The following is a 23996-nucleotide window of genomic DNA, read 5'->3' on the forward strand; positions in this document are numbered from 1 at the left end:
AGTTAGCCCTTCAAAAAGGGAGGGCTTCACACCCACTTTTGAATTCTTCCACAACTCACGAAGAGAGCAGAAAAATAAAGTAGAAATTTTTTTATTAAGCTTGATTGAATGAAAAGAACTACAAGGGGTGCCTATTTATAGGGAAAATCCTATACCCCAAAACTCGCACCATGTGCGCAACATATTACTTGGCGGTAAAGTAAACTAAAATAAAAACCAAACAAAGAAATCCAAAGTGTTCACGATGTTCTAAATAATAACAATAAGCAAAACCTAAAATACGACATCAATCTGACGAGTGAGCCACAATCATGAGGTCTCATGATGGGTTTTTCTTGGCTATCAGGCTCACCCTTTTGAACCAAAACTTCGTCTTCTAGCTAGGAGGCCCTCCCTGGACGTCGTCATCCAACCAGATCGATGGTGGGGCCCTCCTTCTGCGTACGTACGTGCATAGGGGGGGTGGCGTGCGTGTGCGTGTAGGCGGCGGGCGCACAATGTCCTCATCAATGGGAAATTTTGAAATACCCAAAATAGGGAAAAAATTAAAATTGAAGCAATCTTGAAGTTGAATTTGAAAAACAATTAAATTATGGCCCCTATCACAGTTAGTGCTATGACTGACTTGTCCAAAATTGAACCTCTCTATGGAAATTTTTAAACGGTGGAAAAGAAATTTGAGCTTTTCACTGGAAACTCTAAAGGTTTTCTACGTTTTGTTTGAATCGTCTCAGTTTGATCTAACAAATGAAACTCACATTAGAGATGCCAATAATTGTAAAAATTATATTCGGAATGCTGCCTCTAATGAATTATACGATGTTTATGTTTCTTATGCATCTGCGAAAGACATCTAGGTTGCTTTTAAGGAATAAATATATATTAGAAGATGCAGGGGCTAAGAAATATGTCATCGTTAATTTCTTTCACTATGTGATGACAAATGATAAACTTGTCACTAACTAGATTCATGATTATCACATGAACTCTATATTGAAGGAATGAAACTGGATGAGGTTTTTTCTAGCAAGAGCTCTTATAGACAAATTATCACATTTCTGGAAAGAATATAAGAAAAAAAATGAAACATGAGAAAAATGGCATGTACATGGAGAATATAATTGTACACATTAGAACTGAGGAGGCTAATAGAAACATAGACAAAAGAAAATGCAATTGAGATGGCCTTAAAGGCAAACCTAGTGGAATCAAGTCAGACAAATAAAAAGAAGGGGAATTGCTATCATTGTAGAAAATGAGGACATCATATTAATGACTGTAGGTTAAAAAAGAAAAGAAAACAATTCAAGAAAAAGGGAAATTGTTATCACTGGGGAAAATCGGGGCAACAATTGGGAAAACAACCTATGAACTTTGAAAAAATCACACTCCTAGTTATAAATATCTAAAAGTGTGGGGGTGTCTTGCGTGTCTTGTTAAGGTAGGGTTACCGGACATTAAGAAGAGGAATTAGGTCATAGACTCATAATAACTGACTATGTGTTTATAGGATATGCAAAACATAGTGCAACACAAATTCCTAGTTTTAAAATCTAAGAATAATATTCTAGATCCAAGTACTATAATTGAAGCAAGAGATGCAAATTTCTTCAAAAATATATTTCTTATGAATTTTTAGCTCGTAGAAATAAAAGAAATAAGTCAAATAGAATTTATATCAACTAGTAGACGTGTAGAAGATAAAAATGAGGACAAGTAAAAGAGTTAGGAAAGAAACTAATCTTAGATATTGTTTCTCCTTTCTTAATAGAAGATGATCCACTAACATACTCAGAAGTAATTAATTCACCAGATGCAACGTTTTGGAAATAAGCCATTAATGATGAATTGGAATCTATAGTATCTGATAATATTTGGAAAATTGTAAACCTACTGCCTAGAAATAAACTAATAGATTGTAATTGGGTGTTTAAGAGAAAAACAAAAATCAAATTGAACCATTGATAAGTTTAATGCTAGGTTAGTTGTTAAATGCTTTAAACAAAAGAAGGGATTGATTACTTCGACACATATTTTCCTATAACTAGAATCATAACAGTTAGGGTCCTAATAGCAATAACATCTATATTCAAATTAGTAGTACACCAAATGGATGTTAAAATAACATTCCTAAATAGAGAATTAAAAGAAAAAATATATATGCAACAACCCGAGGTTTACAAATTTTTAGGTAAATAAACTAAAGTTTATTATTATATGGTTTGAAACAAGCCCCTAAACGATGGCATGAAAAATTCAATAATGTTATGAAATTAAATGGATATCAAATAAATGATGAAGATAGATTTGTATACAGTAAATTATCAGAAAATGAAGATGTTATTATCCGTCTTTATGTAGATGACATGCTTTTCTTTGGAATTAATATTAAATTAGTTGATTCAATTATGAAATTCTTGTCATCAAAATTTGATATGAAAGATTTGGAAGAAGCTAATATTATATCAGGAGTCAAGGTGATCAGGAGGAATGGTAGTTTCATCTTACCTCAATCTCATTACGTTGAAAAGATGTTAAAAAGATTTAACGACTTTGACTTTTTACCTATTAACACTCCTTATAATGCAGGGGCATTTTCGCACTGGGCTTGAGTGGGGTTGCCTGTGGGATGTAAGGGCACACTTGGGGTGGGTGAACCATGCAATTTGGGGCCCACGGGGGAGGTCTCGTGTTCGAGACTCCTCACTAGGGGTGATTAATGCGCATTTCACATCGGGCTCAAGTGGGGTAGCCCGTGGGATGCGGGGACACACTCGGGATGGGCGGCCCTGTCAAACAACCATTCACTCCAAAAGCTTAAGCTGTTAGAGTGTGGTGTATCAATGTATATCAAGGGACTTTATCACTTCAACACCCCCCCGCACGTGCGAGGTGGGAAGTCTGCACAGGAACATATTGACGAAGGTGGAGGGACAATCACATCATAAATAGGCTGGGCTTAATTTCCCGGTCCCTGGGCCGGACCTGATTTTCCTGTCCCCCCGTGGGAGAATAATATATTAGCGAGGCATATTTGCTGCTCTCGAGATTCGAACATAGGACCTTCCGCTTTGATACCGTGTCAAACAACCATTCACTTCAAAAGCTTAAGCTGTCAGAGTGTGGTGTATCAATGTATATCAAGGGACTTTATCACTTCAACAGGCCCATGTGATTTGGGGCCCACGAAGGGGGTTCGGCTGAGGTCCTAACCCATGAGAGGTGGGGCCTAGGCTGTGAGATAAAGAGATTAATTCGCCATACTCTAACAGTTTGAGCTTTTAGTGCAAGTGGTTAATTGTCCTGCATCAAATTGGTATCAGAGTAGGAGGTCTCGTGTTCGAGACTCCTCACCAGGGGTGATTAATGCAGGGGCATTTTCACACTAGGCTTGAGTGGGGTCGCCTGTGGGATGCAGGGGCACACTCGGGGTGTGTGACCCATGTGATTTGGGGCCCACGGAGGAGGTCTCGTGTTCGAGACTCCTCACCGGGGGTGATTAATGCGCATTTCACACCAGGCTCGAGTGGGGTAGCTCGTGGGATGCGGGGATACACTCGGGGTGAGCGGCCCATGTGATTTGGGGCCCACGAAGGGGGTTTGGCCGAGGTTCTAACCCATGAGATGTGTGGTCTGGGCTACGAGATAAATGAATTAATTCACCATACTCTAACAATTCGAGCTTTTAGAGCAAGTGGTTAATTGTCCTGCATCACCTTATGATTATATGGTGCATCTTAAAAAGAATAAAGACAGAGCTATATCACAATTCAAATATTCTAAAGTAATTGGTAGTCTTATGTATCTTATTAATTGTACTAGACCTGACATACCTTTTGCATTAGGGAGGCTAAGTAGATATACATAGTTTTGGATATGAACATTGGAATGCTTTGTCTAAAATTTTGAAATATTTAAAAGGCATATGGTATTCGTTATAGTGGTTTTCATGTTATATTAGAATGATATAGAGATGTTAACTGGATTACTGATTTCAGTGAAACTAAGTGCATTAGTGGATATGTTTACTTTAGGTGGAGGAGTTGTCTCTTGGAAGTCTTCCAATCAGATTTATATCACTCAGTCCACTATGGAATTCGAGTTCATTGCTTTATAGAAAGTAAGATTAGTGGATATGCTTACTTTAGGTAGAGGAGTTGTCTCTTGGAAGTCTTCCAAGTAGATCTGTATCGCTTGCTCTGCTAAGTTCATTGCCTTAGAGAAACTAGGATTAAAAGCTAAGCGGCTTAGAAACCTATTAGTTGATATACCTCCTTGGTCAAAACCTATTTCAACTATATCTCTACATTATGATTGTCAAGCAGTTATAGGCGTATAATTAAGGCCAAAAGTAAGATCTACAATGGTAAAAGTAGACATATAAGCCTCGTCACAACATAGTTAGACATCATTGAATGATGGAGTAATAGCTTTTGATTTTGTGTGGTCAGAAAAGAATCTGGTAGATCCTCTGGCCAAAGGACTCTCTAAAAAGTCGGTCATTGATACATTGAAGAGAATGGAGCTGAGCCTGATCTACCAGTGTTGGCAACCCAATCAGTATATCCCATGAGATAGGTTTTCAATGGGTAAACATCAAGACACTAGGAGATGTTTTAGCACTGCAATGATTATGCCGCTTCATGGTGTAGGCAGTGCAAGTAATAATGAATAAATGTGAGTTTTTGAACTTATAATACATCTATATGTCATATATTAGTGGTTTCTCCAATTGCTACATACACTTAATAGAATTCACCTATATGAGTGTGGAGGAGGGGCCGCTTCCTATGAAAATATATGTTAATTCTCTAGAGTACTCATGAAATCTAGGTATTGGTGCATTGCCCAAGAGGCACCGAACATCAGAACCACTTCTAGCAGAAAGTTGTGTGAGTGACATATATAGCCAATTTACACTAAAGGAGATGTTAAAGGCTGATTGTCACCCGACTTCCGTAAACTTGTCTTGCTTACTCAAGTGTCGATTAAAGTTTGATAGACATCGATATCAGTGCATAACTCTTCCACCTTAACATGGAATGTCTTAAAATTTGAAACATGTGGGGGATTGTTGTAATTTTAAATATATATTTTTTCCTATACTACTTTCCTCCAAAAATTTCAACAACCCTTTTGTCTCTTTGTTGTGTATTACCTTTATTCCCATGTTGGAAATCCTTGGGATTTCTAGAGTGTTTGTAAGTGAGAGTTGTTGTAGAAGGCTTGGCCTTCAAGGGATATGTGGGTGTTGGTAATAGATAATTTCTTTGTAATGTGCGCGTTGAGCCAGGTGTGCTTGTGGGCTTGCGTGAGCACGGGTGTGGGTGGTGTGCGTGCGCGTGGATGCGCCTATTCGCTGCGAGTATACTCGTACTGGTCCGAAGAGTTGCATCCTTTCCCTTTCTTTCAGAAAAAAAACTGTATTAGTTTGGGCCCAATTGTCGGCAAGCCCAAGGGTCGCACCAGTTGTGTTTAAATCCAATTGTCCTAACCCTTTTAAAAGAGTGTCTTTACACCCTTAAGGGCCTCCACTCAAAGTCTATTTAAAGGCTTCTTCCTATCCATTTTTCACATCATTAAGCATTGAAACTCTTTGGTTTATTTTTTCAAGTTTGGTTTAAGCCTACTTTTGGTTTGGGTTAAGACTACAATTGATTCAAGCTGGTGTACATTGAGTACACCATTGTGACTAGGCTATAATTGTATCCTAGAGGTTGATTGTCCAAGACTCTTACTGTGTCCAAGGAGGGCAAATTCAGCTTCAAGTCGAGTGATTCCAAATCATGCCTCAACTCAAATTCGATGATTTCTTCTTACTTCTTCCTTAATTTTCTTTTTTGAATTCTGTTTTTTTACAGTCTATGTTGTTTTCAACTTTCAAATCCAACATAAGCAACTATATATTTTTTGACATTATCATATAACTAGATGGATGCATCAACAAGTCAGGGTTTCCTTGGTCCTTGTGCCTAACGCCAATATACGTGACAATATACATAGATGATTAGAGCTGGGCATCGAGTCGAGTCAGACTGAGTTAGGGTTGACTCGACTCGATCCGGTTTTGAAATAGGCCTGACCCGAACTCGATCTGACCCGATACCGTGTCCAACATGCCTGACTCGATTCGAGTTCGGTCTGGCATGGACTGATCTGGACTGAGTCCGATCCAGTTAGAAGTACCGAATTGGGTTAAGTTGGCATTGAGTCGGTTTGAAAGATGAGGGAGGGAGAGACTGAGAGAGTGGAGAGGAGGAGGAGGAGGAGGTGGGTGATGGTGGTGGGTGGTTGCCGGGCTCGGAAGATGAGGAGGATGAGGGAGGGATAGAGAGAGAGAGTTTGGGATCGGGTTGGGGTAGGGTGCAGTGGGTAGGGTTAGAGATGATAGAAATATATACCCAAACCCAAGTCGAGTCGGGTTTCGGATTGAGTCGAGTCTAACCGGATCGAGTTTCGAGTTACTAGGTAACTCGAACTCGACTCGGTTTGAGTTCGAATTGGGTGAAGCCTACTCAGTTTGGACTGACTCACCCATTCGGTTCGGGTCGAGTCGGATTTGAACAAGTCAGACGAGTTGAGTTAGCCGAATCGAGTTGGATCTGAATGAGTTGGATGAGTCGAGTTAGCCGGATCGAGTCGTCCCATGCCCACCTCTATAGATGATAACTGTTCCTTTTCTAGCATTGGTTAATTCATCAACTGACCTTTTAACATGTGTCCAAAATATCTTGATGGTGCATTGAATGTTTTCTTACTCTTATTAGGATTTTCTTTTCTCTTGGTACACAGGAACTTATGTACAAGATACGAGAAATAAAAACCAAGGCTGAGCAAAGCGAAACGATGGTCCAGGAAATCTGTCGTGACATAAAAAAGCTGGACTTTGCGAAGAAGCACATAACAACTACAATTACTGCTCTTCATCGTCTTACCATGCTCGGTAAGCCTTTTGTTAGCTCATGCTCTATATTGGTCATTGTGCAACCTGAATTGTGATATTTGGAAAGAGGGGAAATTGGTTTGGCAGCTTGCGGTCACGGCTGTTCCTTGGACTATTTGGACAGAGCGTAATCAGCGCTGTTTAGAGAACAAGGCAGAGTCAGTCATTTGGATTACTCAGAAGGCAAAATCCCTAGTTGCTGAGTGGGCTTCAATTGCTTCTCCCACCGAAGCCTGTGTGCTTCGTTCTTTGCTTGATTTGTAGCTGTGTTTGTATTCTTTTTGGGCCTTTGGCCCGTTCCTTAATAAAATCGTTAATTCTCAAAAAGAAAAAGAAAAAGAAAAGAGTACCTAATCAGATTGTGTCCCCTCTATTCTTACTTCAATGTCCTCTCTGTTTTCTTCTTTCTAAATTTGCAGTCTCGGCTGTTGAGCAACTTCAAGTAATGGCTTCAAAACGCCAGTATAAGGAGGCAGCTGCACAGTTGGAGGTATCGTAATAATGAATAGTTGATCCAAACCGTGTAACTTCTATGATTATGTTTTCTACATATATTTATCAATATCCTCTGCCTTGAAGATTAAAAAGTGGCCAAGATGCCTTTTGTTTGATTCACAGTATCTTTTTTCCTGGTTTATTCTTATTTGGCATCTCATCTTGCTCCATCTCTGATGATCCATTTTTGTTTTATTTTGAATGCATATCTGTAATATCACCCCTTTTTTCTAGCAAAGATTATTATTCATTATCATGATAACCAGCATGCTATTTCTCTAATGCTATCGGGCATGACATGATATCTTCAATTAAATTTCATTAAGTTGTTAAACTTCTGGCTAACTCACTTGTTAAGTCATTTAATTATATGGACAACCGTCTCATCCACTAGGTTTAAGGGGGCCCGTCAGATGCGGACCATGTGTTGCAGAGTATGAGCCTGGTTCTCCCTAGAATGCAAACTTTATATTTCATGTGCTTTTCAAATTCATTGCTCAATCTTCAAACTTCAAGTTCTCTCATTTAAATTGGGAGGCCGATCCTTTGGCGAATAGTGGTGTCTGTACTCTGTTGCAAACTTGCAATGATACGAACGAAGTTTGATATATTTGGGTGATATGGAGATATATGATATTTATGGATGGTAGAAGACAAAACAAAACCTCTAAGGGTAAAAAAGATGAAATAAAACACTCGACCCAGAAAAAGACTACCCCAAGGTGGGGTTGTCCATGATGAAATTCTATCATTGTTAAGTGGTAATACTAGTCTTAGACAGCAGAATCATTTGCTTCTATAGCTAATAATTTCATAGATCTCCATGTATTCTGCACCCAACTGCCCTTCTAAGTGAATGGTAGTAAATGTCCTTCTATGTACAGAACGGTAGGGTTCGTAGAGTAGCTGGTTGCAAAGGCAACTTGTGACCTCAACCATTTAACCGGTGTTGATTGCCTGGACTTCTGTTTTGGATGTGTTATATGCACCAGGTTGGTTCTTATTGTTTGGCTTTTGAAAGTTGATTCTTATTATTCATAAGTAAAACGTATCATACGTAGTTAGCATGGTTATTGATACAGGATTCCAATTGCATTCCAGGCGGTAAACCAGTTATGTGGCCACTTTGAAGCCTACAGGGATGTCCCAAAGATAACTGAGCTGAGAGAGAAGTTCAAGAACATCAAACAAATACTCAAGTCTCACGTATTCTCTGACTTCGCGAGGTATGTTTTTTATACACTCAACTGTAGGTCACTGCCCATTTTGAGGACTTGCTACTGTAAATGTTATCCAGGAACTTCATTGCACAAATATTATGCTGACAATGTAAACAAATGTCTGTTTCTGTCTCTCTTTTATGTAGGCTTATTTCAGAATGATCGATGCAAATGTCTTTTCTTTATTTTGTAACTTTTAACGTTATTCATCTTTGCAGCTTAGGTACAGGGAAAGAGACAGAAGAAGCCAATTTACTGCAGCACTTATCGGATGCTTGCTTGGTTGTTGATGCTTTGGAGCCATCTGTGAGGGAAGAGTTAGTAAAAAACTTTTGCAGCAAGGAACTTACTTCGTATCGACAAATTTTTGAAGGGGCAGGTTTCTGTTTGCTGCTTTTAGTGTTTTCTTACTTGTTTTAAGGAATAACTGCCCTGAGTCGTCAAGTTTCTGTTCTTACTCAAATTTATTACTGCTGTTAGTTTTGAAGTGTCTCACTTTTTGGCCTTTCATCAGAGCTGGCAAAATTGGACAAAACTGAACGGAGGTATGCATGGATCAAGCGACGGCTGCGAACTAACGAGGAAATATGGAAAATCTTTCCACCGGCATGGCATGTTGCCTATTTGCTCTGTATCCAGTTTTGCAAGCTGACAAGGTTTGCTATCTTTAACTTCACATTTGTATAATTTTTTCTTTTTCTTTTTGTAAAGATGGCCTTGAATTTATTAAAGCAAGAATGAGCAGAAGCAAAAAAAAAAAAAGCCACTGGGAAGCCCAAGCCCAGGCAAAACAAATGAGAGAACCTCTGGTCATTCACTTCAAACAAACAACAAAACAAACTGGAAAAGGAAAGAGACAAATATACACACACACAAGATCAAGGGGGGCAAAAGTGGAGGGGCACTAGCTAGACAACCAAATCCCTTGCTGCTAGGGCTCTTAATTTTAAAGTCATAATTCAATCATATCACTTCAAATATTCTATTGGCTTCTGGCCATTCACAATATTTAGCAACTCTTTCTTGATAGAAAAATGTATTTTACTTGTGTTCACTTGTTGCTCCTGACAGTGATGTAAATTGAACGAAGTATTCATCCCAAATGATCATGTATATAGAAGTCCCAAGAGGAACTACTTTGATTATGTGTGTCAAGCGTGTACAATATCCAACCCATCCAAAGGTTGGCCCCACCATGAAGAACATTGATGCATGACAATTAACCACTTGCTCTAAAAGCTCGAACTGATAGAGCGTGGCAAATTAATCCCTTTATCTCATAGCCCAGGCCCCACATCGCATGGGTTAGGACCTCGACCGAACCCCCTTGTGGGCCCCGCATCACATGGGTTCTGCCTCACACGGGCTGCCCACCCCGAGTGTGCCCCTGCATCCCATAGGCCACCTCACTTGAGCCCAGTGTGAAAATGCCCCTGCATTAATCACCCTGGTGAGGAGTCTTGAACACAAGACCTCCCGCTCTGATATTACTTTGATGCAGGACAATTAACCAGTTGCTCTAAAAGCTCGAATTGATAGAGCATGGTGAATTAATCCCTTTATTTCATAGCCCAGGCCCTACATCGCATGGGTTAAGACCTCAGCCGAACCCCCCTCGTGGGCCCCACATCACGTGGGTTCCGCCTCACACGAGCCACCCGCCTGACACGGGCTGCCCACCCCGTGTGTGCCCCTGCATTCCACAGGCCACCCCACTCGAGCCCGGTGTGAAAATGCCCCTGTATTAAACACCTTATACAAAAAGCATGCCGACACACTCATCATGTAGCCGATTGTAAAACACAATGGATAGCCGATGACTGCCAATCTGATCCAAAGTACATGTATGGGTGTGGCTTACACCATGTAACCACACCATAGAAAACTTGGACAACCGAAAGCTACCCACCTGATCCGAATACACTTGTGGTTGTGGCCCATCGATGAGTGGACCAGCCTGATTTCTGCTGTCAATGGGTCATGGAGGGAGAGAGGGAAAAAATGAGACATTCTAACCTTTATGATGGCTTTTCCATTTTAAAGTTCACCAATTTTTTTTAAATTTTAGGTGGTTGATTTTATTTTATTTTATTGTGCCAAAACTATGGAGCTTTAGGAGTTTTGAAAATTTCCTTGCAAGACGGATTGTTTGAAGATGTAGTTTTTTCAGGTTTTGTTCTTTGCCAGCCACAACAAGACTGTAAGTTGGTAATTCCTATATTTTCAGGACACAACTTGTGGAGATCCTTGATAATCTCAAGGAAAAGCCAGATGTTGGAACATTATTGACGGTAATTTTTTGTACTTTTGTATTAGTTGATTCAGTTATCATAAAAGCTTGCTTTTACTGGTGTTAAAAAATATAAATCTAATTTACTCTCTTTTATTACACTATCCACTGTTTTATATGCCTGATAAACGCAAACATGATGTTCGGTTTTTTTTTTCCTCCAAAATGATTTTAACCCAAAGTTGTTCTGTAGGTTGAGTAGAAGAAAGAAATTATTCTTTACAAATGCAGGTCATTGTGAAAAGAACTATGAAGCTATTGAATCTTCGCTCAGATTTTGCATTAAGGATAAATCTTATGGAATGGAGTTACTTCACTAACTGTTAGTTAAGTCCATTTGGTGCTTCCAAACAGCATCGTGTACACTCTGGAAACAATTAATAATAAGAATCTTTTTGAGTTGATTTAAGAACATAATTATCTTTGCCCCACGGAAACATCTATCATCCAGTCAGTACAACACAGCTTTTCTGAAGATCAAAGACCAATAAATCAACTCCAACAAGAAAAGAAAAGAAACTAGCACTAAAGACCCAGAAAGGAAACCTAGTTGCACTGCAGCTGTAGTACTACTACTTCATGATATGCAGAGTGAAACATTGTGTTATGCTTAGGGGTTCTCCCAGTCCATTCCCTTTCATTCTTATCGTTCGAGCGTTTTGTTACCAGCCTATAAAATCTAGGCGATTTCACTATGGCTTGCTTTGTGCAATTGGGGATTGATTGTGGCTTATCTCTTCTATATTGTGAAAAAGATATTTGCTAACTCCTCTCCCAACATGTCAAAAATTTTTCGTTTTTGTTTTTGCTGCTGTGAGTGGTGTCGAGTCTCCAGAGACTGTATCAATGTCCACATAAAAGTACATATCCCTTGTGAGGCTAATGATATGGTGAACAGTCTTGCAAAGCAAGGGAGTTCTAGACCTTCACTTTGTATTGGCCTTATCTGCCCTTAGGTTGACCATGGATCTCCATTTTTAAAAAATCTCAATAATGATTGTAAGTTTTAAAAAAGTACTATCATTTGTTCAAAATTTGACAGTCATGTGGAGGTCGAGGAATCCTTGTTAATTTGTTTTGAAGAATTCAAGGAGCTTTGATGTTTCCTATGTTTGGTCAACATTTCCAGGCATTACAGAGGACTCTTGAATTTGAGGAGGAATTGGCTGAGAAGTTTAGTGGAGGGATGGTTGGCTCTCGAAATAGAGAAGGTGGGAGCAGTATGGAAGAGGTGGATAAAGGGGAGGGTAACAGCCAATCTGTCTCAGATATTCGAAAGAAGTATGAAAAGAAGCTTGCAGTGCACCATGGGAGTGGGACTGAATCAGTATGCACTACTAAATGCATCAGATATTTGATAAGGTTATTGTTGCATTCTTTCATCTAAATCTTCCTTTTCATCTCGTGATCATAGGAAAAGGACAACCAAAAAGATCTGTCTGTGCCTGGAGCTGGGGTAAGCATTTTGATTCTTGTAAATGTTGGCATCACGTGAATTTGTTTTCTTATTATTCACTGTAGGTCTTGGTCAAGAAATAAAAGCTCATGATGAATGTTTCTACCATGGCAGTTCAACTTTCGTGGAATCATTTCATCTTGTTTTGAATCACACTTGACAGTATATGTAGAACTGGAGGAAAAAACTCTGATGGAGAGCTTGGATAAACTTCTTCAGGTATCTTTGTGGGTGACATGTTTCATGAAATTTACGTTTGTTCTTTTCATTCTTGCCAAAATAATACTTCATGCCATAAAATTTCTAATGATAGGAGGAAACCTGGGATCCTGAGGAGGGAAGTCAGAACAATATTTTGTCAAGTAGCATGCAGGTGAGGTTAGATTCATGCAGGCGGGAAATCAGATTAATAGTTGACCTTTTTGGTATAACTTTTTTATTTTACTTCTCAACTTTGGCTGTTCATGTTAGCATCCTCTAAGTTTGAGTATTTAACCATTCTTTTTGTAGTAGATTCATGGATTCAGTTATTCATCCTGTCCTATGCAGTTATTTTTGATAATCAGGAGAAGCTTAAAGAGATGCAGCGCTTTGACGAAGAATCAGACTTTATTTAACTTGTTCAAGGTACATTCTTGATTGGAAACACTTTTTCTTTGAGACGATACCACTTAAATTTGTAAGGGTATATGGTTCTTGTAATAACGCTGCCTCATAACTTTGAAGAAATCTAGTGTAGATCAGTAGTAAACTGGATCACCGATAATAATTCTCAGTCCGTGCTGAACTGTAGCTCATCAGTCATCACCTTATTGTGAAAAAAAGGGTGAATTTCTTGTTGAACTTGGATGGATGTTGTCTGAGTATATAACTACCTCCTGGAATGTTTCCTTTCATATGTTAGTGTAGATGGCCTTTATATGTCTATTAAATGAAAAAAAAATAAAAAATTAGTCTGCTTTTTTAAAGGAATTGCCTTATACTATAGAAATTCCATTGGTGCTAGAAAAAGTAGCTATGCATGCATGTATGTATCGCTTTTGATCCTTGAAAAAATAGTTAGGCATAAAAAAACCCATCTTTTCTTTTAATTTTTTTGAGGGATTATGAATAATTTATTAAAAACAGCTTGACAAAAAGTCAAGACAAGAAATACATCCAAACAAAAGGATTACATTTCCAAAAGGGAACATACTACATTCAAATCTACATGAAGGCACCCAGTAGCCCATTCAACTGTCCCTTTTCACTCTCCTCATGATTGATCTGAAATTTTAAACTTGTTGTCGAAACACTGAGCATTGCGTTCAGCCCATAAGTTCCAAAGGCCAAGCATATGGAGTAACCGCCATTCAGCTAACCTATCTCTCATGAAGAGAACGGCATGCCAGGTCCAAAGCAGTTGCGGGACTGGCATTATCCAATTCACCTCGAAAAGATTGAAAATATGGATCCAAAGAGTGTAAGGGCAATGCATTAGCAGATGATCTACTGATTCCGCTCTGCTCATACATAGAAGACAGATGTTCGGTAGAATCATACCTCTCTTTTGAAGATTGTCTATAGTCACAATCTGCTTCCTTCCCGCTAGCCATGTGAAGGAGGAAACCTTGGGGGGTGCCCCGTAGAACCAAAATGCAAGGGTGGAAATGGTTTCGAGCGAATTACGTGAAGATCGGATAATCTTTTCTTTTAAAATAACCACCAATTTATAAGGAATAATAAAAATATGCAGAACAGAAAGACTTGGGGGTGACACCGAGGCATGAACAAGTGACCCTTTCATCACTCCTTTTGCTAAAGCAAGCGCTGCCTTGTTACCATCCTTCTGAATATCAAAAAATAAAATATATTTATTTCTGCAAACATGCTGGATCTTTGAAATAGATGGAGTTAATCTTCACGACTCAGCTCCCTAGAAGAGCCCACTTGATGATGGTCCGTGGGTCTCCTTCAATAAATAAAGACATGGAAACCAACGCCAACATCTGCACAATCCTTCATGGAGAGCCAACATTTTTTGCATTGGCCGATCCTACCCCATCACTAGCATCAGATCAAGAGAACACTTATCATTGTTAAGCCTAAAATAGCTGGGTGGTATGATCCCACAGCCCTGACACGTCCAATGCCAGAAAAACTCATCTCTCAAAGTGCCATGAAATTCCTGTACAAGTTATCTCAGAAAACACCTTCATGTTATCAGTGGGGATCAAGGAAGAGTTTAATTGAATGCACACATTTTGTTTTATGCTTTGATAGAAATTATGGACTTCCTAACTGTTGAAAATAAAAGAAACATCCTTCATCTGATCAACCTACCTCTTTGTGCTTCAACGTGATGAGGAAGTATTTTAGGTTCTAGTTGCATTGTTTGTTCCAAATTTTTGCATGGTTTATAGCATTGAATAGATTATTTTCAGTAACTTTTGCATTATATTGGTGGTGTTTGTTAATTGTTAGATTCAGTCTTAATATACGAGGAAATTGATCCCCTTCCCCTTAATGTCAATATTAAGTGTTCCAGTTGCTCTGTTTGTGCTTTACAGTCAATACAGAACATGACTTCTTATATTGTCTCGGTGATTTAGGTATTTCAAAGAATTCTCAAATCATACGCGTCAAAATTATTTGCTAGATTACCAAAGGGTGGAGCGGGGTTTGTTGCAGCTGCCACTGGCACGGATGGACAGATCAAGGTCTTTAGAAACACACTTTCTTTTGCATGTGTTTGATGCTGGACATTTCTTTCTACAGGCACACTGATTTCATAATTCTTTTCTTTTGTATGTATCTGACGACACCTGGCAGACTTCTGACAAGGATGAGAGGGTGATTTGCTATATCGTGAATACTGCAGAATATTGCCATAAAACGGTTGGTTTCTTCCCTAATACTTTTTATGCAAATATATTAGGAAGCATCTTTGGTTTGCAAAAATCAGATGGGTCATCTCATCAGAATCATGGCCATCCAATTTGGACTAGAAAACTGGTAAGATTTGCTTCCTGACTGGATTTCTTGAAAATCGAGGAAAAGAGAGAGAGAGAGAACTTTAAACAGTCAAAATCTGTCAATTAAAGGAACCCCTTTCTGCAACGTGTGCCTTCAGTAGCACTGCTTGGAACCAGTTTGGCTGCCTGATTGGTAGTTCCAAATGGAAGATCATGCATCTGGAGAATGCTATGCCCCCGAATATGTTTACAGTGAATCCAATTGAGTCCTTGAGTTTCTTTTCCTCAGCAAATTATAGTGTTTGAAAGCAGCATTTATAGTCTCTTAAATAACGGAGACCTAAATTTCATTGATAAATTAGATGTAACCATATAGCCAAGGTAATAACTACTTCGATGGTTGCATAGGAATTAAATTCCTGTTACTGGTTGTTATTTGGTCTACTAACTTTTTTTTTCTCTCTTTCTCCTAACAGGCTGGTGAGTTGGCTGAAAATGTTTCAAAAATGATTGATTCTCAGTTTGCGGAGAAGGTTGATATGTCAGAAGTGCAGGTAATTAACCATCTCATAATGGGAGGATTGCCACCTCAGGTTGGTCTGCAAAAGTTCTTCAATTCATGTGCATGAAATTTCTATGTAATTGTGCAGGACGAGTTCTCAGTGGTGATCACAAAAGCATTGATTACATTAGTGCACGGTCTAGAAACTAAATTTGATGCTGAAATGGCTGCAATGACACGTGTTCCATGGGGTACTCTTGAAAGTGTTGGTGACCAATCAGAGTGCGGTTCCATTCTCCTATTTTGTTTGATGCATCATTTGAGGATCAAATGAAAGAAATGTCGTTCTTTTTGTTTGAACCAGCGGTGGTACATATGGATGCTATCTTTCAGTAGTATAAGTTGTTGATGCGGTGCTCTGCATCATTAGAGTTGCCATGCTTCTATCTCCCCTATCAGATGATCTTAATGGTCAGATGAAAATGGGCAACTACAACAAATGAGCTTCTATCTCCTCTATTAGGTGATCCTAGTCATCAGATGAAAATGGACAACTACGATCAATGATCTGCATTTAACAGGACTCAATCTGACAGTTAGGATCATCTGATTGGGGATTTTTTGGGTATCTCTCATCCACCATGGGCCCACAACACAAATGCTTTGAATAACCAAAAGGTGGCCCCCACATGCACATTTTGCTAGACATTTAATGCTCAATTGATGGTGATATATTTCCTCATTTCATTTAGCAAGTGCATTAAACTGTCATTTCTTACTTAGAAGTATGTATGACAACATGATTGTGTAATGAATTCTATGGCTATCTTACAGGTACGTCAATGGTATAAATTCAATTCTTTCCAGTAGTATTCCTGTTCTTGGAAGTCTGCTATCTCCCATCTACTTCCAGTTTTTTCTTGACAAGGTATTTATCTAGCAAATAGTTGAGTGCCACATTCTATCATACCTGGTGGAGGTTGTCACAAGACTCACAACTACTGTTGCATTATGGTGAAATCATGGATGCCCAAATCTATGTTTTCACTTGATTCTATGAATAATGTACTTATCCATAGTTGTGTTAAAATAGTATTCATGCAGCACATCAGATAACTGCTAATACCAAAATGTATCTGACAATATTAGCCAATACGTTCTTTTTATCTTCTATGTTGCCAAAATTATAAGAGTATGTTTTTGCTGATACTCTATGCTACGGTCTTTTCAGCCACTGGCCAATACTGAAACATATCAACATTGTAGAACATACCTAACTATTCAACTGTCGCTTTCATGAGTTAAATTGCCCAATCATTCACCTAGAAAGTGTCCACCAGACTTTTGGGCTGCTATGGTTAAAATTATGCATTGATATTTTCTGCAATTTAGTTGGAAATTTTTATTTGGTCAAAGGAGAACCAAAAGCTCCTAGAATATTTTAAGATGTGCCTTTTAGATATCAGTCTAAAGTTCAAGTGCTAAATTGAAAGATTAATATTTCTCTGGTCCATCTTAGTTGTTTTTTTTTTTTTTTTTTGAAAGGTGAACACACACACACACTCTTACACCCACACACACAACACATGGGTTCTCGAACCCGTGACTCCAGAAACACTGTCTACCACTGAGCCATGAGTAGAGACCCCTCTGGTCCATCTTAATTGGTACTTAATGAAATAAAATTCTCAAATTATAGATACTCTAACATGATAAGAAGTTACACGTGCGCGCGCACACACTCTTGAACTATGGTTCTTTTGATGCTACCTTTTCTGCCATTTCAATTTATTAAGGGTCATATCCTCCTCACACAGGCTTGAACTATGGTTCTTTTCATACTACCTTTTCTGCCATTTCTATTTATTAAGGGTCATATCCTCACTTGAACTATGGTTCTTTTCATAGTACCGCTACCAAGTCCTTTCGGGCCTTCCCCTTATCTAGCCTTCAACTTGAACCAACTCACTACTAACTGCAGTTCTTGGCCTCTTTTGTACATGGCCAAGCCATCGAAGTCTACTTCCCCTCATCTTACTACCTATCGGGGCCTCTCCGTAGTTCCCTTGAATGTTCATTTCTAATTTTATCCTTTGTTATTTTGCCTCTCACTCATCTCAACATCCTCATTTTAGCTACTTATTCTACGAATGTGTTGTTCCTTGACTGCCCAAACAATTAACAAACACACTATCTCCTTTTATAGTTAGTAACTTGGAACATCATCATCAACATCTAAGCCTTATCCCAATTAATTGGGGTTGGCCACATGAATCCTGTTGAGCCATTCCACCCTATGAAGGGCCAAACCTTCAAGTAGACCATAGGTCATCAAGTCTTTTTTTACCACCTCCATCCACGTCCATTTGGGCCCTCCCCTTGCCCTTTTAGAGCCTTCAACTTGTACCAACTCACTCCTAACCGGTGCAGTTCTCGGTCTCTGTTGCACATGATCAAACCATCTAAGTCAACTTTCCCTCATCCTATTTATTACCTATTGGTGCAAGCAATCTAGCTTGATGTGCTTTTTTTTTTTTTTTTTGGTTAGCTTGTTAGTACACCCACTGCCAGTTCACACTTCATTGTTAGCATGATGTGCTTGTATAACTTAATGTCAACTATATGTTTTGGGTGCTTCTGTTTTTGGTGGATGGGATGTGCTCCCTTCAAATCAACATTGAGATATAGTCACCGATTTCTTGTGGAAAAAGCAGACCGCTTAATTTGATTTCGACTTTTGTTTCCCGAGCTACCCTAACTCCCAAGTCCCAAGCACATAGTGATGTTTTATGTTGAAGTGCCAAATCAATCCCATTTGGAAGTGGATCGAAACATGCCCCAAAACAGTGTTCCAAATCTGTAAAATTTGGATGTCACCATTGTGATTACTTGTAGAATCTCCCATATGGCAAATATGAGTAGCTGTGTGGACCAGAATATGATTGTCATGCTCCATGCCAAAGAAATATAATTTACAGTTAGTATATTAACTTTGTAATCTTTATGTGAACTCTTGTTTGAGATAAAATTACCTAAAATTTGAATAATTTTATGCAGCTAGCAGCTTCTCTTGGCCCTCGCTTCTACCTCAACATTTACAAATGCAAACAAATATCAGAAACAGGTGCACAACAGGTATTTACTAGCTTCAATGGTTTTATGCCAAGTGTTTCAGAAATCAGTAAACCAAACACATGGCTACAGGCAATTGACATAGAATGGGCCTGTGTCGAAGAAATAAGACCCTCATCAAGCCACTGGCTTATCTAATTTTGGGGCGATTTGATTCTCACTTGATTTAGATGCTGCTGGACACTCAAGCTGTAAAGACAATTCTGTTGGACATTCCTGCACTTGGAAGACAGGTATGTTCTTTAGTTGCGAAACATGCAATGATATCAATGATCATCCTCATCCAGTGACATGTTTGCCATTCTACTTCAATTTAAAATGAGTATGCTGTACAATGGTAACATGGGATCTATCATTATTGCCTCAGGCAGATCTATTACTGCATGTTCCTTATTACTTGCATGTGGCATGTTTGGTGTCAATTGCATTTAGCTGACATGGCAAAACATACATGTAGTTATACTCACGAACAGATGCATATTCAATAACTAGCTATCCTCTTGATGATGGCACTGCAATAAACAAACAGAGAGGCCACAATTTAGTTGGCAGAACCTTCTACACAGATGTCACTCCTGCTTCCAACTTGTGCTCCCACTCTTGAATCCCAAGCATATTTATACTATTTAAATATTGACATAGAAGATTACTCGCTCCCACACCCAATTCCGCTGCTGCTTGCTTCTTGAAACTAAACAAGGGCCACAAGCAACTGCCGAGAAGCTATCAGAATTTATTAGAAGCAGCCATTGTGATGTTGATGTATCACCATTATCTTGCCTTGTCCTAGCTATTTGGATCTGGCTATATGAATCTTATTTTTCCAATCATTCCCATCTAAGGCCCCATCGTCAGTGAATATTGGCATCTCATTCATATACAAAAATTAAGGTACCTGAGATAAATGCATTAGAAATATGTGGTATATAGATTATAGAACTAGAAATAATACCAGAACCAGTGAAGAAGGTGAATGAATTTATTTGTCCTTGCTCAACTACAATGTGCTGAACCAACACACAGACTGTCCCCATGTTGAAGCTTTCTATAATAAACACAATCCATACCAGGCAGCATATTGTGACCTACTTTGTAATGTGTCCCATACTGCAAGTTTCTATGTTATATATATATATATTTCTATTTATAAAAAAGAAATGACAGGCTATCCCATGCAAGTGCATCATGCATCTATGCTTGCAAACTTGTATACATGCATCTACACCAGTGTTTGGACAACAAAGCATACATGCATGTGCATATATGTCATGTACAGTTATGTATGAATAAATGGGTGCTTCTGTGTGCATAATTTCCTTTCAAGTGACCTTTGTAGCTTCCTTGCCTTTGGATTGTTTTCAAACATCCATTTTCCAATAGTTGGCATTTCTTGCCTTGGTACTAAAGCTCTCCTGTTCCAACAGGCATCGGGTGCTGCCGGCTACTCAAAATTTGTCAGCCGTGAAATGAGCAAGGCTGAAGCTCTTTTAAAGGTGAGTGATTGATGTCGAGGTGATTCTTACTGCGACAGTTATTTGATCTTATAAATGAAATGCTGCCCCTGTTTGGCAGGTTATTTTGTCACCCATCGATTCTGTGGGTGATACGTACCGAGCACTGCTTCCTGAGGGGACACCTTCGGAATTCCAGCGGATACTTGAGCTAAAGGTTCTGTTTTCATCTCTGTCCCCCCCCCCCCCCCCATCTTCATGTTACGATTGAAAAGTTGTCTTAGGCAGCTAAAGATTTATCATGAATTTGTTACTGAGAGCTTTACTGAGCCCGCACGCACATGCAATAAAGCTCATGTACATGCCACATGCGGCATGGCACAATAGGTTCGAGATCCTATCCATCTATCAAAACGGCACCACTTTATTGATGCCCTAACCCAAGAATCAGATTGATCCACTCATCTAGTGGCCACAGTTTGCAAAACAAATGCATGGCTCTGAGAAAACTTGGCTGAAGTTTTCTAACCCATCCACCTGTTTTTGATGCTGATTGGACCAGATTTTATTTTTGGGAAAACATGTATGAGGTTGGACCAACCTGATGGATTCACTGTACTGTGGCATGCATGCATATCAATCCAGAGCATCCAAATCATGGGTCCATAGCAGAAAAAGCATATCCTGAAAATCAAGCTGATCATTAGATTCTAACCGTCTAATTAGTGGGCTATCAATTGGAGAGTAGAAAGAAAATGGCTGAGTCCAAATTCAGTTGTTGATATCAGATGGTTAAAGATCATTTCATTTTTGGGTTATGCTTCATCCACAATGAGTCCATGATTTGTGCTGTCATCTATAATGAACTGACATGAATGTATGACATGTGTATGAAGGACAAGATGCCGCCATTTAAGAAATGGTGGAAATGCTCACTGATTTCAGAAATGACATGTAGTTCTCTATTTTATCCAATAAATAGTCAAAACAGTGTGACAAGAAGCTTCCCGTTTCCATGAAATGTTATTGGATGAATCGAATCACAACAGTTCATTCATTATAGAGGAAACGGTGGAGTTGTGGTCACCTTATCATAATGAGGAAAGAGCCCTCAAATTGCTGTTACATTCTTTTCAGGTCCAACCTGAAAGTAACGCAATTGCAATTTGGAATCTGGTCCTTTAATATGAAAATGAAATTAGGAAACTAAAATTTGGTCATTTCCACTTTATGAACAAATTATTGTGATTCAATTCTTTAGTGCATCCAAACACGGCCTTAAAACTGGTGAATTCTCACATTCGTTCCACAAACAGCCAGCGAATTCTATAGTGCATTGAGATCTTGCTGAGTTGAGTTGACCTGGCCGAGTTTCGAGTTGACTCTGTGAGTTTTAGAACTATGTACAGCAATGTCCATGGCAGAGACACATTGAGATGGGGCCGGAGATTGATTGAAAAGGCAGCCCAGCCAGCCCACCCCTTTAGTGATAGTGATAAAAAGCACACACTTCCCCTGAGACTTTTTTCTCATCATAGTTTGAAAGCCAAGGCCAAGGTCAAAAACTTCTTTTAATTTTTAAATTTTTTAAAATGTAAACCACGTGGAATGCAGGGCTTGAAGAAAGCAGACCAGCAAACTATACTGGATGATTTCAACAAGCACGGGTCAGGAATCAAGCACCCATCAACGGTCCCATCAGTCGTCGTGCCATCGGCGCCAATGGTCATAACTGCTCCCATTACGTCCACCCCAAATACCACTGGAGCGATATCGAGAGAGGATGTGCTCACTCGGGCAGCCGCTCTTGGCCGTGGTGCTGCCACGACTGGATTCAAGAGGTTCCTCGCTCTAACGGAGGCTGCAAAAGATCGCAAGGATGGGCCTTTCCGGAAGCTATTCAACCCATGAAACAGGTTTAACATGCAAGTCTTTTGTATTTTTTTTTTTCCTTTTTTCAAAAGATAGTCTTTGCATCCATCTTTTTAACAGATGAGAACAAAAAAAGAAAAGAAAAAAAAAAAGCCTAATGAGGTTGTGGGTTGCGGCTGTAATTCCAAATAGTAAGAGTCTGAATGACTCTCTTTGATTTGTTCATCTATTTCCTAGTTTTGGGAGCAAGACAGAAGAAATTTGAAGTTTTCAAGAAACAGCTCTTCTTCTTCTTCTTCTTCTTTTTTATTTTTATTTTTATTTTTATTTTTCTAATTTTTATATTTATTTATTTAATAAATAAGGTAGGGCCCACATTACAGTAATCTAAACCATTGGTCTGGTGGGATGAGTCATGGGATGGGCCGTGCTGCAATTACTCCCCTACCAGATGATGATCCAATACGGTTGAGAATGGACTATTACAACAATGGTCTAGATTTATAAAGGCCCAGTTGAATGGTTGGGATGGTCAGACATCGTGAGAAGAGAATGAGAGTGTACACAGGGAGGCATGCTCCACTGCCAGAGCCGATGGTTTGGATGTCCCTGAAATTCTTTAGTTTTCGGATATACGATGTATGGGGAGATAGGGTGATATTTTACTACCATTTTCAAAATGCTGGCCCCTCATTTGCTGCTCTCCTGGATATTATTTATTTAATTTGAACGGTGATGGTTTAATTACAGTTTGGACTGTTCAAATCATGTGGGATGTGTCATGTCATGCTTGAAATTCACATCAATTGAAGGATCCTAGCCATTCAATTGATGGCTTTTCAGGACCCCCATCCTCTACAATCCCTATTTTATGCAGCTCTTAAAGCACCAAATTTCTGTGGGCCCATCTTGTTGTTGATTAGACATCCACTCCAGCAGGTTCTATCCTCGAATCTGGGCCCCGAGGAAAAAAGATCAGCGAGATCCACAACTGAAGTGGGCCACACCACAGGATTCAATGGGGATGGGATGCCATTTATAGGTTTGCGTGGGGGGCAACCCTTTTATACTTTCTTTGTTGAAAAATATATAAATTTATTTTCATACTTCCGTCCTTAAGGCATTTTCTCTTAGTGAAAAGAAAATTGGTTTCTTTCTATTTGGCTCCTTGAAAAGTATGAGAAAGGAAACATTGTTTCTTAGAAAATCTTGCTTTTAAAAAACTATGTAAAAGAAAATATTATTTTCCTTATTTGTTCGCAATAAGAATTTTGTAGAAATTTAGAATCTATAAATTTCTTGAAAATTTTTTAAGTCCGTCGTAGCATGTGGTAGATTGGCACTTGTGGTATGCTTAGAGATGAATGAAAGCACATGTGACATATGGGGAAGCTAAATTGTTGCATGTGTGGCGTATGTGGCACAAGACATGCATTGGCACATTTGACATGTGGACAGTGAAGTGAGACGACGACACTTGTGCATATTGGCAAATATGCACATGTGCCAATGATACTGATGTGTACAAGTGCTGGCATCTAGCTTCAAGTGCACATGTGTCGAATGTGCCAATGCATGCCTTGGGTCACTTGTGCAACTCAAATATGTCAATGCATGTCTATGCCACTGCATTGCTTCAAGCACCTCATATGTACATATGTGTTACAATTCAACTTCAAGT

At 39.1% G+C, this 23996-nt stretch overlaps 1 protein-coding gene across 1 annotated transcript in view; it reads left to right on the forward strand.

Moving 5' to 3' along the window:
* Positions 1-22607, forward strand: part of LOC131220796 (vacuolar protein sorting-associated protein 53 A) — a 37656-nt gene extending 15049 nt beyond the window's left edge. The window contains exons 4-24 of the mRNA XM_058215639.1: positions 6793-6943; positions 7363-7433; positions 8540-8664; positions 8877-9037; positions 9173-9314; positions 10886-10949; positions 12078-12275; positions 12363-12404; positions 12519-12623; positions 12718-12777; positions 12954-13031; positions 14996-15103; positions 15216-15281; positions 15835-15912; positions 16009-16142; positions 16695-16788; positions 18918-18995; positions 19163-19225; positions 20417-20485; positions 20565-20660; positions 22058-22607. Coding sequence (XP_058071622.1) covers positions 6793-6943; positions 7363-7433; positions 8540-8664; positions 8877-9037; positions 9173-9314; positions 10886-10949; positions 12078-12275; positions 12363-12404; positions 12519-12623; positions 12718-12777; positions 12954-13031; positions 14996-15103; positions 15216-15281; positions 15835-15912; positions 16009-16142; positions 16695-16788; positions 18918-18995; positions 19163-19225; positions 20417-20485; positions 20565-20660; positions 22058-22354 — 2280 coding nt within the window. The 3' untranslated portion in view covers positions 22355-22607. The remainder of the gene's footprint in view (positions 1-6792; positions 6944-7362; positions 7434-8539; positions 8665-8876; positions 9038-9172; positions 9315-10885; positions 10950-12077; positions 12276-12362; positions 12405-12518; positions 12624-12717; positions 12778-12953; positions 13032-14995; positions 15104-15215; positions 15282-15834; positions 15913-16008; positions 16143-16694; positions 16789-18917; positions 18996-19162; positions 19226-20416; positions 20486-20564; positions 20661-22057) is intronic.
* The last annotated feature ends 1389 nt before the right edge of the window (positions 22608-23996 follow it).

The sequence above is a fragment of the Magnolia sinica genome, chromosome 12 (genome assembly GCF_029962835.1).
Source record: "Magnolia sinica isolate HGM2019 chromosome 12, MsV1, whole genome shotgun sequence".
Lineage (NCBI taxonomy): Eukaryota > Viridiplantae > Streptophyta > Magnoliopsida > Magnoliales > Magnoliaceae > Magnolia > Magnolia sinica.